Source organism: Hirundo rustica, chromosome 9, assembly GCF_015227805.2.
Source record: "Hirundo rustica isolate bHirRus1 chromosome 9, bHirRus1.pri.v3, whole genome shotgun sequence".
In the NCBI taxonomy this organism is placed as follows: Eukaryota; Metazoa; Chordata; class Aves; order Passeriformes; family Hirundinidae; genus Hirundo; species Hirundo rustica.
The window spans coordinates 6109905-6124961 of record NC_053458.1 but is presented as its reverse complement, the minus strand read 5'-3'; the positions used below and the strand labels follow the sequence as shown (position 1 = coordinate 6124961).

General features: G+C 42.8%; 1 protein-coding gene across 7 annotated transcripts in view; it reads right to left on the bottom strand.

Moving 5' to 3' along the window:
- Positions 1-15057, bottom strand: part of EPS15 (epidermal growth factor receptor pathway substrate 15) — a 68630-nt gene that overhangs the window by 34763 nt on the left and 18810 nt on the right. For 4 of the 7 annotated variants that reach the window (XM_040072337.2, XM_040072338.2, XM_040072333.2 and 1 more), the window contains exons 4-7: positions 5747-5788; positions 1777-1866; positions 1407-1454; positions 327-422 (exon numbers count right to left, since the gene is read on the bottom strand). In XM_040072337.2, the coding sequence (XP_039928271.1) occupies positions 327-422; positions 1407-1454; positions 1777-1866; positions 5747-5788 (276 nt within the window). Of the gene's footprint in view, positions 1-326; positions 423-1406; positions 1455-1776; positions 1867-5746; positions 5789-12860; positions 12996-13191; positions 13312-15057 lie in introns of those variants that run through there. The other 3 variants (XM_040072336.2, XM_040072339.2, XM_040072335.2) reach the window with 2 other exon arrangements.

Genomic DNA, 15057 nt, shown 5'->3' with positions numbered 1-15057 from the left:
GAGAAGGTGCTTCTTAAAGCCAGAACTGCATTTTAGTCATTCATACCAAAATTTAGAGAGAAAAATTTAAAGTGTTTATTCCGTTAAGGACAACACTAATAGAACAAATACCACTTATCTTCAATTTATACACAATTTTATATTCAAATCCCCACTAGAACATGTAGCAGCTTATTCCATGTTGCTTGATTTTTTTTCCCTGTCGTAGGGCCCCACTGCCCTACAACATCACCCTCTGAAGTGTTTGGTGTTGACACCAAACGTTCCTAATTCTTCACTTAAAAGCAGCTCTTCCTAGTATGTTCAATTAAAAAAAGAAATCTTACAAATCTTGGTGGAGGAACAGGCAAGCTAAGACTACTCAGGGAAACATCCAATCCATTCTGTGCACACGCTACAAGTCGCAAAGCCACAAAAAATTCCTACATGGGAAAAAAAAAAAGAAATTTTGAAAGTTTTATAACATGCAAGTATAATTTTAAAAGACAGTAAAATTTCAGAAGAATTAAGAGCTTTTCTAGTATTGCTATATATGTGAAAAGTTGCACATGGCTTCAAAGGGGGTCAGAAAGTGACAGAAAGCAGCAGCCAGCAAATGCTGGATTCCTCCAGTAAGACAAAGTTTGCAATCAATTTTCCAAGAATTTAACTGGAAAATCCAGTAGCTTCCTGGCCAGTGTGGTCAGTTCTCAGCACTCAGCTCTCCTATCAGAGTTCTTCAGTGAAAATCTGAAGTGTAATTACAGCTGATCATCTTGGAGGAACTGAACTGATCTCACAGATGGTTAATGGAAGTGGAGAAAAACAGAAAAATGAACCAAAAGAAGCTCCAAAAACCCCAAAATTGTATTGCAACCTCCTCCTCTTTCTATCACGGGAAGAAGCAGTTCCCTCTCTACAGACTGTTATTTATATTTCAAATCAAACAGCAACATACATTAGAGCTTGTGGTAGCACCACTGAGATGTGAAATCTGTCCCCACACTGCTCATTGCCACAGACTGGGAAGGACAACTCCAAACAGAATGTACCAATGTCAAGTCCACCAAAATGAAAGAAGTAAGAATTTTGAAGATTTTACAAAAATTTTAATTTCTGCATTGTTTCCTACAAGATTATGAGGAAAAAGTCACCTTCTTTGTGAATGCAGTACATTAAACCTTAAATTACTTCCCAGCAAATTTCACAGCTACACATCAGCCCGTTTTACAACCTGGAGAAAAGCTGATGAGGCAGCTGAAGGCTGTTTAATTTATTACAGCTTCCACTCAAATGGGAATTACATAGCCAGTCAAAATTAGAAAAATCTATTAGAAAAACTGCTTTCCTGAACCAAAAATTTCGACTTCCATCTTGTTTCAAGGCTGGGTAATGGTTAGATTCGTACACCACATAAATAATCATACCTGTTTGTTCAGGATACCTTTGCCATCAGTATCAGCTAGGTCCCAAATCTGAAACATAAAAAGAACAAAGTGTTCACAGCACTTAGAGGAAGCTGGCAAGTCCTCCCTCCATTTATAATGGAATCTTGGAAGAAAGTTCACATCTTAACTTTCATGACAGCACTTAATTGTGATGAGAAATTTAAATATTGCAATAATTTCCATGACTGCATAAAAACTATTGGAACTGGACAGATATACAGAACAACTGAAAACACATTAGGGAAGATCATGTATCCTGTAGTACTACTAAGTATTTTAATTTAAACAGGACACTATCTGAAGCAAGAAGACAGGATAATTAAATAAATTAAATAATTGCATTAAATACCTTTCCAAGTACCAAATCTGTCAATCCAGACTTTTTCAAGAAAACAGCTGCATCAGAAGCTAATACTCTTCCAGAATTAGCAGAATCAACCTGGGGGAGAAAAAAAAAAATACCCACATGACAAACTGGCTTTTGAATTGATGCCATTTCTTTACACAGGCTCTCAAAAAGCTACCAAAGAAGAATGCTCAAGTTAACAGTCACTTTGAGGACAATTCTACTGAACCTATCTAATTAGCCCCTCCTTATCACGGGCTTTTCTTCTTGAAGCCATTAAAACATGTGATTTTTAAGAACAGAGCACTCCTGGGTTTGATTACATTTCATTGTCCAGCTCTGCATTCATTACTGTTAGGGTCAGAAAAAGAAGGCTCTGCTTTAAAGATACCTTTGCCACCAGCAGAGGGAAATCCTTACTCCCTAAAGTGACACTTATTTACACAATGAAGAAGTTGGTGATACTGGCTGAAAACCAACCAGCACGCATTTCTCCCGGATCAATAGCGAGATCGTTAAAATAGAGTTATTCAAGTTCTTACGTAGAAACAGTATCTAAACTAAATCTTTTCAAGTGGGAAAAGAAAGAAGGAAAACTTGTATCACCTACATAGTGATGTAAGAACAAGGAAAATACAGGAGAAGCTGAGAGTCCTTGAGAGCCTAAGAAAAAGGATTCTTAAAAAGGGCACAGTATGGAACACAGGACTAAGGGTATCTTCAACTCAGCCTTACTACATCCCACAGGTGGGGTGATGGTGATGACAACTGCACCATTTCCAGTCTCACAGCGTTGTGTTTAAACAAAGGCCACATTCAATATTGCGCTTGGAACACAAGAACAACTGCCCAAGTTCACAGGTGCAGCACACACAAGGTACTCAAAGCTAACAGCTCCCCAAGATGGGATTAGAACTGGCTCCTGAAAGACTGGGGGAAATTTATCATTTGGAAAGAATGTTGCGGCAGTTGTCTGTAGACACTTCTGAAAGGGAACAAAACACTGAAATCCCCAGGTCGTAATTTAAGATGGAAGCGAAAACACCTATTGTTTTTAACAAAACCGGTATCATTTTAATTAGGAGAAGGTTTTTCCCGTAACTGAGGGTGCCCTGATCAGTGCAATAAGGTTGCAAACACCACAGTCCAGCAGCCAGGCAAACTGAGTTATGGGAGAGCTGCTCATCTATGGGCACAAAGCTGCCAAGACACTGCATCAAACCCCTTTTCTAATAGTGGAGTCGATCTTGCATGCAACACAACCATCTTGGCACCCATTCAAAAAACCTCCAGCCTAGCACTTCTCTTACAAGAAAGTCACAGAACACCACAGCATCAGCTCTGTTTACTTTTTATTTCCCCAAGTCCATGCCAGAGGAAGGTGACTTTTAGGGATTTAAGCATGATTCTTACTTAACCCAATACTGGTCTAGTTTCTTTTTGTACAATTAACATAGTAGCTATTTTTTTTAAGGGTTGATTTCAATTTCTTTATTTTTTACTGAGTCTTGAATGCTGGGGTGGGGGTACTTATGTTTGATTATTGCACTGGGATGATTGCAGGTGTTTATCAGTTAAACACCAGCTTGGCAGAGCTTTTCCCCTGATGTGCAAGAAGCAGTTTCCACAGCTGCATCAGCCAACAACTCCCTTGTTACAGCTTGTCTTTTGTAGGACCAGGAATTACCAAAAGTTGCAAACATATATCAGATGTGATTAGGGCAGAAGGTTACAGTGAGAAGTGCTTCAGCTCAGGATTCATCAAGAATTCAGCACTGCTTCCCTCCTGCACTGTATAATGTAACTAAGTAATTTCCTAGTGCTTTATGACAGGTATTTAAATTTATCCTTTAACCTCACCCTTCTTTGAGTCAGTCTATACAAGGTTAAACAGAAAAGTATTTATTTGAAAGAAAAGAGTGCCTATTGAAACGTTGAGATTCCAATTTCACTCTAAGTACAAAGGGCAGGATTTACACCCATTTCACAACACACCTTTTGCCAGACGAATTCCTTTAAGTTTGTGATAGAACTGGCAGCGTACTCAGCATCAGAGCTCTTTCAGGTGATGAATTTATTCATATAAAAATACACTCCACCACCACCATAAGACAAAGTAGGAAATGTCTCTCTAACGTTTCTGTTCTGAATGTTGACATCTCCTTATCTGAGGAATGGAAGGGAAAAGCTCCCCAGTGGAACTGAAAGTCTTCAGACTCTTTTAAAAGCTCCTCTTTAGGGAAAATGCTCGCAGCAAAGAGTTCATCTGAGCAAGTCAGAAAAATAACCCTGTGGAAAACAAATCCACTGGCACCACTTCACTAAGAGTAACATCATGTTTAAGGAATTCCTGTTCCTGTACACCACTGAAACTGCTGGACAACAACCAGTGCTCCAGTTTCACTAAGCTATGAATTCCAACAAACAGAAGACACTGACTTAGGAACCAGTATCACATTTGTGCTTCAATTCAGGTCCTTTATCTGAGATTTTGCTCCACACTTCAGTGGTTGAGTAACTGCAGTCAGGAGGAAGAGACAGGCACATGGCAAAGGTGGGACCTGACACTGAGAGCCAGGACTGAGCTAGGAACCACAATGTGCAGAACAACAGTTCCCAGCCTTTTCTTGAGCCTTTATCATGACATCTTATTATAAGGGACTCTCCTAAGGTCTTTTAATCCAATGCCTAGAGATAAACACTCAGTGGATTTGTCCATCTGAAAGAAAACTTTCTGAGGGTGATAGCATCTCCTTCAGCCACCAGGAGCCATAACTTAGACCAGGGTAAACTCTCTCTTCTTGTTTAGCAATTTCAAATCTGCTACTCTCCTGCAGAGGAGAAAATCTCTTAGTAAAGTACAATGGCAAGCTCAGACTTCGGGCATCATAGGCTGATACACTTGAACTGCTGTTTTTTGCACTCAATAATGGGACTGATCCTCTACGCACAATCCAAAAATAGGGCATGGATAGAAAGCATGGCCTTGTCCCTTCCCCAGCATATAAGTTTACATTCTGATGTTGACACACAAAAGAAGCTCCTAAATAAGGAGGTCATGTACACCATAATCTGTCTCAGGACAAACAGACAGGAACGTTACCAGTTGCACAAAGGAAAAAAAAATCTTCCTATAAGGTTGGTTTTTTACAGGGTTCATCCATTACTTACCAGGTGTATTACAAAACAAAATTATTTCCAATTGTTTTATACAGCCAAGTAGTTCAACTTCCTTGAAAGTTTTTACATTATATTTGTACAATAAAGTACATTTATGTACGTGACAGAAAATGCTGTTATTACAGAATAGGTGAAACAGCTATTTTTTAAGAAAAGTTGTATTTATAGGAATCAAGACACCTTGGTATTGCTGGGTCAAAATATAGGAGACAAATGATCAAAAAAAATTATATTCTTGTATTTTAGTTAAATGTATTTTTTATTTTTGCACCATAAAGTCAAAGATTTGCATCTGTTAAGTGAAGCTACAAGAACTACAGGCATTCTTTCTGTATTCAAGGGCCTTCTATCCAAATTTCACTCCTTACAACATCCTGTGATTAACTCTGGGGATATTCTGAGTGAGAGTCAAGCCTTGCATGATGCTAACTCAGCTACGAATACAAGAAATTCATCTTCGCTTGTAAAAAGTAACCAAGAACACATCAACACAGCATTTTTAAAGAATTTACTCCATCCCAAGACCTCACAGTCTGTTCGAACTGTCAAGTGATGAATGTAGCACATACCTGGCAGTTCCCTAGAAAATAAGGGTCATCTTAAAAGCAATATTAAATTTACACTGATACAGCTCAGACCTAACTGTTAGCTACTATAAAAATACATTTTAAAGCACTATAATTTTTTCTTGAACTTTTATTGCTTACACACTGGTGGCCAGGCTGTGTCCATAGCAAAAGAATATCAATCCTTTAAAATCTAAATGAGGTCTGCTCTTTCAGAAAATACATACCTGTCGATAGAATTTCTCATACACAGGATTTGCACTTGATAGCTGCAAAAGAGACAGAGAAAAAATTAGCCCTGGAGATCCATTTTTCAATTCCCCTCTCCCTGGACAAATAAAGATATAAAACACTCTCCACTGGTCTTCAAGAAAACACTGGTCTTCAAAGGAGCATTAAGGATTTATTCTGTACAAGGATGAGGAACTAGGACAGCTCTTCGTGCTGTAACTTTTAGAAGACTGCCTTCTTGTTTTGCAGTCACTGACACCACCCCAGCTCCGATTTCCCTCAGCCAGGTCACCAGGTGAGGCTGTGAGAAACAGGAACTCTTAGGCAACATTGCCTACGGGCAAAAGCAGAAACCTGAAACGACTCAGGCTAGGAAGTGCTCTCTAATATTAGAGTACAAAGCAATATCATTTTATTTCACTGTCCACAGCATCATTCTTTAGAATTTAGTGTCACATGCAACCAGTCTGTAAAATTTTCAGTTACCCAAATTAATCCCTGGATTCCAAAACTAAACCCACGGCAATGGTACCACATTAAAATAGAATAATATTCTAACTTTGGGTTTTGTAACTTGAACCCTGGTTGGGGATAACTTCGGCCTTCATTCCACTGGCCTCTACCAGACATTCAGGGCTCACCTAAGTGGACAAGGATAAAACAGCTTATTTGGAAAAGGCTCTTTCTTTAGTTTTAAATTATTCTTAGAAACTCAAAAACGAAAAAAACAACCAAAACCCTGAGAACTGAAACAATGCAAAACCTAATCTCCTGGCCTACACTAAATACCCTTGCCCAACAGACTGCCAAGAAATGAAGTTTTTAGGGTTACCTCTCTCCCCAGTGGAAAAACAGGCACAAAACCAGATCCTGTTTTCATGAACTGCATGTTGCCTAAACCAAAGGCATTTATCCAGAGGATAACCCCAGAATTCACAGTGTCTTGCCCTCACAAACCCTGTGGGAACAACTGAGCATAATACAAGCTAATTACACAATACTTACTAAAAAAGCCCAGAGCACATCACTCCAAATATCATCCAAAACCAGAATTCTCCCACTTAAGAGGAAAATTATCTCAAACCCCAGGATTTGCAGACTTCTGTACAAACAGAATCCAACAAAGTAGCTTCTCTGGATTTAAAATTCAGACATTCAGATGGAAAAATGAAAACCAACAGTATGGTGGATGTTGTCAATCACATCTTTGTAAAAACCTTTACTACAGATTGCATAAATGGTTGGCAGCTTAAATAACACCACATCCATTTTCCTACAGCAACAGCTGCTCTTCCGGCTGAGCACTCCCTGTCCACAGGTGCTGATTATCAGAAAATTATACTAAGAGAAGATGATGGGTAGAAATCAGTTTAGTGTGATCTTGTGCAATTACAGGAAGTGTGCAGCATCACCAGAACGTCCAAAAAGGTTAATTATAGAGTACAGGTAGAAATAACAGGAGAGCTTCCATTCAGAGCTTATTCAGCAGTTATACTGCCCCAGAGACTCTGCTTTGATTTTCCAGGGTTTTTTTTTGGTTTTGTGCTTGGTGGTTTTTGTGAATTTGGTTGTTGCTGTTTGTTTTGATTCTTTTGATGTTTGGGGGGAGGGAGCAACAACAGGGACACACAGCTGGTAAGGTTTCATTTCACTGCTGGGAGCTGGGTGGGAAATACCTCTCCCACAGCCAGATATGAATAATTACATATACTGGGAAACCATCACTGGTATTCACTGCAATAACTCCATTTTTATAATGTAACCTTGCTCTGACTTTGCTCTGGTACCCAAAGACTTTTATTATTTCAGCCATCAACTAAGCATGCAGTTAAGACATCCCTTAAAATAGCCTGACAAAATATATTCAAGTTTTGCCAACCCTCAGACTGCCACAACACCAATACAAGAAACAACTTTCAATCATTTTCCAGCACTCCACAGCACGCTGTATTTTCTTACCTAAACCTCACATGCTTTATTTACCCCCTCAATTACACTTTGCACAGCAGCCTAGAGGGGTAATTCTCCTAAATATTCAAGTATTTGACTTCCTAAGTGTTACTTCATTAGAATGTAAAAGCCCAGGCACAGGACAAAATTAAAGCTGGGAAGCAGAACAGAGCTGGTTCCAGCGCATCTGCTGGAACCATGGATTCTCATGCATCATCCCTCTTGCCCAATGTCACCCTTTGTCCAGCCAAATGTTTCCTTATTACAGCCAAACTGATCATTGTCACTCCTGGACAGGAAACATCACGCTGAAGTCTTGCAATAGAAACACTAAGTGCAAAAGAATCTTTTCATTCAGTACTTAAGAGTACGAGCCAATAACTCTTTATTTAATTCGTGTTTCCAATACTCATTTTAACATCACTATCGCTGCAGTAACTGGAATTTCCTATGAATAGAATAATAGTAGTAAAAATGTTTCCCAGACTATTTTGTTAGTAATAGACTTGTTTTTCCTTCAAAATATACCCCACACTAAACCAACAGATGCAAATATAATCTAGGATATTCTTCTGGGATAAGAAAAAAATACAGTTCAACACCTTTCCCAGTTCTGCTGTAGAATTTACCTGACAAAATTCTTTTAATGGGATTTGTAACAAGCATTTGCAGAGTAAATTCAGCTTGTTTTAAATGCAAAATGAAGGAGGGAGAAAAGGTCAGATTCCACAGCGTACAAAAATAGAAAGACATTATTATGGCTCCCTTTCAAAGTTGATCACTTCATAAGGGTAATGTGTGTTGTAGCAATTACAACCTTTGATATAAACCTATGAACTTTAGAATGATAACCTAGGAAATACAAACACCTTCAGGGACACCCGTCTTTTTCATCTTCTGTTGTCAATCAATCCCCATGTTTTCATGCCTCTGGCACATTTAGGTGTAATAAGATACTATTACCAGTTTGTCCACCCCATCCAGCCAAGACCTTCCTTCCAAAAAAGGCTTGAAAACAAACAAACAAAAGCTGTCCATTGTGAAAAACAAAAGCAATTTCCCCTTCTAACCCCAATGAGATATTAGGGGAGAAACAAGTTATTCTAGCCTGATTAAAATCCAAAATACCATATTCTATAACAACACAAAGCTCAGGACTCATTTTAAGAGTTTCCAAAAGACACTATCTGGCCTTAAATGTTCTTCCTGTAGTTAGCCAGCCAAAGAGCAGGTAAGTTCAAAGCAAGCTGGTTTCTTTACAATGCCATTTTCAAAACAATAATCAACTTCTCTCTTTTTCCCTCTACTGCTTTATTGTCTTAGCTGAAGTGTTTCAGGGTAAAGCTTTCTACCACTTTCAATTATATAACCAAGAACATCTCCCACAGCAATAACAAATGTATAGAAAATGTTTACTATAAATTTCTATCCAATTATTACCAAGTACTTAAAAAACTGAGCACTTTTTTTCCCATTGAACAGCTGAAGCAGACACAAGAACTGCTGTCTTCTCTCTGCAGAGATGTCTGTCACTGCATAATTAGAAATGGTTCCATTTAATTTTCAAATCGCTACAGAAAATCTCCACCATCTTCTAATCAGTACTGAACAAAGCCTGTGCAACATGAAAGAGTAGCTGCACTGCCTCGGCAGCTTCTCCCTAACATGGTGGATGTAATATCAACCAAAAAAATTAGGTTCTATCTGCTTTAGGAGCAGTCAGCCTCCTCTATAGGTAGGTTAAAACATACACATGCATACTCTGGTCTCTTCATCTGCAGGACAGAAAAAGGAACAACAAGTTCCTCATTCCACTAAAAATTACAAACTATGGTCTTAATTTGGCAATTTTGCTGATTTATTATTGAAAAAGAAAAAAAAAAAATAAAAAAACCAGAAGTTTGCCAGAGACCTCAAAATCTCTGGCTCTACATTACACATAATATGTGCATTACAGTGAGGGTATCATTCATACTGCAAGTATTTGGATCCTGTGTATTCCAGTAACAAGACATTAATCCTGGCAATGTGTGCACGAGACAGGAATCCATCCAGCTCAGCCTCAGTGTAATACTCCATGTTTCCCTTCAACAACACAGCACAGCATTCTAAATTCTGCAACACAATACTCAAGTCTAAAACCAGACTTGCAGCTAATTAGGATACAAATCGATATTACATGATTTTGTCTCAGCTAGCCCATAACAACTTCAAGACAACGACCACATTTCTCACAAAAAGCATTTCATCAGGAAGACAAACACAAAGTTATCATCCTTTTCTTCCTGAGTATTTCTTTACAGTGCTTCCCTGAACTACTGTGAGCTTCCCCTTCAATCACAGTCATTTTTTCAGAACAAACCACAAGTTCAATCTTCAAGAGCTACAAGAAGTTACTGAATGTCCTTATTAACCCACCTTTCCAGAAACACCTCTGCCCCATTCTCAACATCCATTTTCCACATTTTCAGTTTCTGTCCTTCCTCCCGAAATTCTGCATATGAAATGGGTCTGACAAGTGACCATCCTTGGAAGGTCAAAACATACAACCCCTTATTCTCCTTACAGCTTAATTTGACTTTTCCAACAACAGATGACAATCTGGGAGATCGGTCAGTTCCTTCTCATTGCTGTTGTTTGCTTGTTTCCAAACTAAAGGCAACCACAACAAAACACTCCCGCGGTAAAAGTTCCCTCAGAAGTTCCACATTAAATTCACAGTCATGCTCAGACCGTAACACTCACTGAGCAAATGCAAGTGGCAACAAGATGTTGCAGAATGGATTCAAAATGGGGAGATAAAAGATACTTAAGATACTTAATATTAAAGGGAGAGAGGAGGGGGAGATAATCACCTTCAGTTTGCAACCCTTGTTCAAGCATACTTGGTGTAATAAATTTCACTACAGCTACACAGTCCTGATGTATTTTTACTAATCAGTCAAAAGAATTCGATTAGCACAGAAAATTTTCCAATTACTGAAACTACAGCTCTGATATTCAAATAAAGGACGTGCAGCCCTCTCAGACATTGCAGCTGCAAAGTCATCTGAAAATACCCTCATCTCGCTTGGAAATACCCAACGCCCCAGCCATGCTAAAGTAGTGTCAAACCAAACACAGGAAAGGGAACAGAAAATCGGACGCTAGAGTGAGTCTGAGTGCAGGTTCGTGTGCCTCTTGCTCTCTGCAAGTGACCTGGAGCAGATCGCACTGATCTGCACACCTTTACTGGTGTCAATAACTGATCTCGGTGCAGCCACCACTGCAGTCCCCACCCCCTCATTTTCACTTCCTCATGCTCCTCAACAGATTCTGAACTCTTCAACGCTTGTGAGGACTTTTTATAACCCAAAAATTCCACATGTTAGAACCTACGTTGAAAAGTATTATCTTCAGGCTTGCTTGACTTTCTAAGATGACTCTTATGCAACACAAGAAGAAAAAACAAACAAGCCAAAAAAAGAAATCCCCACACAAATGGTCAACACACAGAAATAGCTCCCTCAGTTTAACCACTGTTGTAAGCTGCAGCCACAATGGTTTTAAGGATACTAGCGATTTTTCTGCTTCTGTCAACATTATCACATTTGTTTTTAGTCCCCCATCCATGTGACCAAAAAAGTAAAGAAATTCTACAATGAAAGGATTACACAGCCTGTAAGCAATAATATCTTGCTGTAGAACACACCAGAGCTGACACCCCACGCCTCTCCACAAATCAAGAGTCAGTGCAGCTCTGTGAAAACTTCTTTCCCTCCAGCAAGCAGATGTTTAAAGCTTTTTCGTTTACTTGAAGACTATTGAGAAAGAGACTCAGACAGTGCTAACTTATCCATTTTAATATAAAGTAAGTTTTCACAAAAAGAACTGTACTTCATAACTCTATACCTTTAGACTCATAAAGACACATTTGTTTTCTCCACATATTTGTTCACCTTTTCACTGAACTACCCTTTCTTTCCTTGGAATGGTTGATATTGTCAAAAGCGAACTATGTAAGTAACTGCAAACTGTGCAGCCTTGCTGCCAGCTTTTTAAGTTTACTTCCATGTGCTTAAGCAATTCATTATGCTCATTCACCTGCTTGGCTTTCTGTAAATGTCACAACTGGCTATCAGATTGAAGCATCCCAAGCGAGGAGGGTGAACCAATAGGCCCACCTCAACCTTATGTCAGGTAGGAATGGAAATTTCTCATCTCACTGCTAAACGAAATTAAAAAGTATCAAAAAGTGCTGTTCATTAGCTATCGCAGCTCTAGGGAATAACATGATCCTAACGGTATAGAATAACCTGCGTGAAGTGATTCCATTACCGTCAGGGAAAAATGCGAGCAGCAAGGATTGAGGTGAAGTGAGATCACACCGAGAGCACGAAACAGCACCAAGAGTCTCCAAGTTTTAGGGCTATCACCTGCACAGCTCTTCACTATGGGGCACCTGTACGGGCACTATGTGACAACAGCGTCCCCACACCACGGGGCCCATCTAACCCAAGGTAAAATGACTCGCAGGCAGTATCTGCAGAGACAGCTTTCCGTTAAAACAAGGAATCCGTCTGGCCCTCCCAGGGTCACCTGCCTCCGGCCTCGCTGCCCCGGAGAAGCCCTGGATGCCGGGTGTGCCCGCGGGGCGGGCACCGGGCACGGACACCTTAACCCGGCGCTATCGCCTTTCAGCCCCTTCGCGAACGCCCCCCGAGTCCGCCCGCCCTCGGCGTTCCCGGGACGGGGCTCGCTGGGCTCCAGCCCGGCGCCCCGAGTCCTACAGAGACAAAAGACGGACCGCGACCGCCGCCGGCGCAGCCCCGCCCGCCCAGGGCCGCTCCCCGGCCGGGTCTCCCCAGCCCCGGGCAGAGGCACCTGCGGCCGGGCGGGACCCCGTTCCCCGCCCGTGGCACCCCCGGCTCGCGGCGCGGAGCTGCCCGCCCGCCTCCCCTCCCGTCGCTGCCGTTCTCCGTCCCTTCCCCGCTCCCGCACACACGGACACGCCCCCGCCCCGCCGCCACCTGACAGCGGCGGGGCAGCGCTGCGGGGCGGCGGGGGCCGCACAAAGCGCGGCTCCCCCGGGGCCGCCCCGCAGCGCCCGGCCGTGGCCGCGGTGGGAGCGGGCGGTAGCGGCCCCGCGGCCGGGCCGGGCCGGGCGCGCAGCCCCGGTACCTGTGCCAGGGAGAGGCGCGCGGCCATGCTGTTCCATCCCCCCGGCCGGGCCGCAGGAAGGACGCGCCGGGCCCCGCCACTCGCCGCACAACTTCGGCAACTTCCCCAGCCGGCCCCGGGCAAATCCCGGCACCGGATCCGCGCCCGCCCGCCGGACGGAGCCGGAGCCTCCCCCGCCGCCACACGGCAGCGCAGCCGCGCGCAAAACCGGGCGCGGAGTACCGGAGCCGGAGCCCGCCCGAGGCAGCTGCAGCGAAAACCCGGAGCCGGAGTCCTCGGCTTGACACGATGGCCGACACCCCCCTCCGCCAGCTCCTGGGCTCTCCCTCACCCTCGCTGTTGGCCCTGCTTCTGCTGGAGATGCTTCCAGCATGGTGAACGGTTGCACAGTTCCCCAGTCTAGTCATGACACGGCTGGAGGAAGTCCCAAAACAGGAGGTGAACCAGGTCTGGGCTCAGTTGCAACAGAATCGGGCATAAAGCCCAGGAGGAAGAAGCGCGTGAGCCCAGCAGGATGTCCTGACCCGACGCATCCTCACAGCAGTGAGGAGCAGCCCTGGGCTCGGCCTCCTGCTTCCCTCCACTCACAGGAAATTAGATGCCTGCCCAGGCAACTCATCATTGTACATGTCCTGTCTGTCTGCTTGTACTCGGGGGAACGGCGGCTCTGCTGGGGCAGGGTAACCAGAAGAAAGGGATGAGCAACCCTTATGGCAGGAGAAACTATAAGGCATCACAGGCAACAAGACACCAAGGAGTAAGCTGGAGCGGGGAGTAAATTGCAGCACATTCTCCAAACCCATGGGAAACAATTGTGTACGGAACAGAACAATTGTGTACGGAATGGCTGCAAACAATACTTGTGTCACCACTCATTCTCCTGCTCCTCCTGTACCTGCCCACCTCCTCCCACTGGCTTATTTCCACTCCTACTCTGAGCTCTGCACTACCTCAGCATACATCAGTCACCAAGGGAAAACGTTCCTATTTTTATGCTTTACCCCAAGGTGGTTTAGGCACACATTTAAATTTGAAATGCGCATTCGGACCAGTAAGAGGAAATTAGCTGAAGTCATACTTGATTATTGGAAAGCTTTCTCAACATGCTTTGTTTCATCTGTTTGTAATTCTCTACCCCTCAGCATTGTTTTCGTCCTCCTCAGCCCAGTTGTGCGCTCATGCCCCACCTCTGCATCCTGTCATTCCCCAGCTGGCAGTCATCCTGAGCTGCTAGTGCTCATCATCTGTCATGAAACGTGGGATTCCTCCTTCCCACCTATTCCTTAATAAAGGTTTCATAGAAGCTCTGCTTTACCGACCTGTGTCTCAGCCATTTTTTCGGCAAGAAAAAGAAGATATGGAGAAGAAGACTATAAAAAGCAAACAATAGATATAAAAATATTCACACCATTCACATACTCACTGTCACCTCTCTACTCCACCTCACACTTCTCTCAAAAGCAAAATCCCTAGAAAACAGCCCAGACTTTATATTTCTAGGTTGATTTTTTTTCTTCTTTGATTAAAATCGGAATACTACCCCAGAATAATTAATACCTGGAAATTAAACCAGAAGATTGTAAAGCTAGAGCTGTGTCTCTTGGGGAGAGGAGTATCTTTGAGAGGGGGCCCCTTGGTAGGCATTTGGAAAGCCTGGGTTTCTGAGCTGCCATGAGCTCATGTGGGTGCCCTTTGCTCTGTCAGTTTTTTCCTTCATCTCTCAGTCTTGCAGCTTGGCAGGGACTGGTGGCCTCTCAGGAGAGAGGTTACACCCAGGCTGATGTGTTCTCACTGCAAAGAGAAGAAAAATGCAAAACAGGGACCTGGGACCTGGCTCTGGAGTTGGAGTCTTGATGCCAAGAGCTGCTGTGAGCAGGATTTTGTGGGCAGGGTATCTGGCTCGGCAGTGGTCTTGCTGCTGTTCCCTTTCTCTGCTGGGTGTTGCATCAAGTATTTCCCACTAGGTCCAGGAAGAGACCCAGAGCTGCAGCAAGGAAGGCTCTAGAATAAAGATTTTGAGTCAAGGGACTTGTGCAGACCTGCCAGCAGAGCTGTGTCACCCCAGAGCACCATTAAAAGCCCTAAGTCCCCTCAGAGCATAACACTGGTCCAGGTGGGAGGTCTGCTCCAGCAGAATGACTGCTCCTGAGGGCCTGACCTTCCTGAACCTTTGTGTTAAAAATAAACACAACAACGC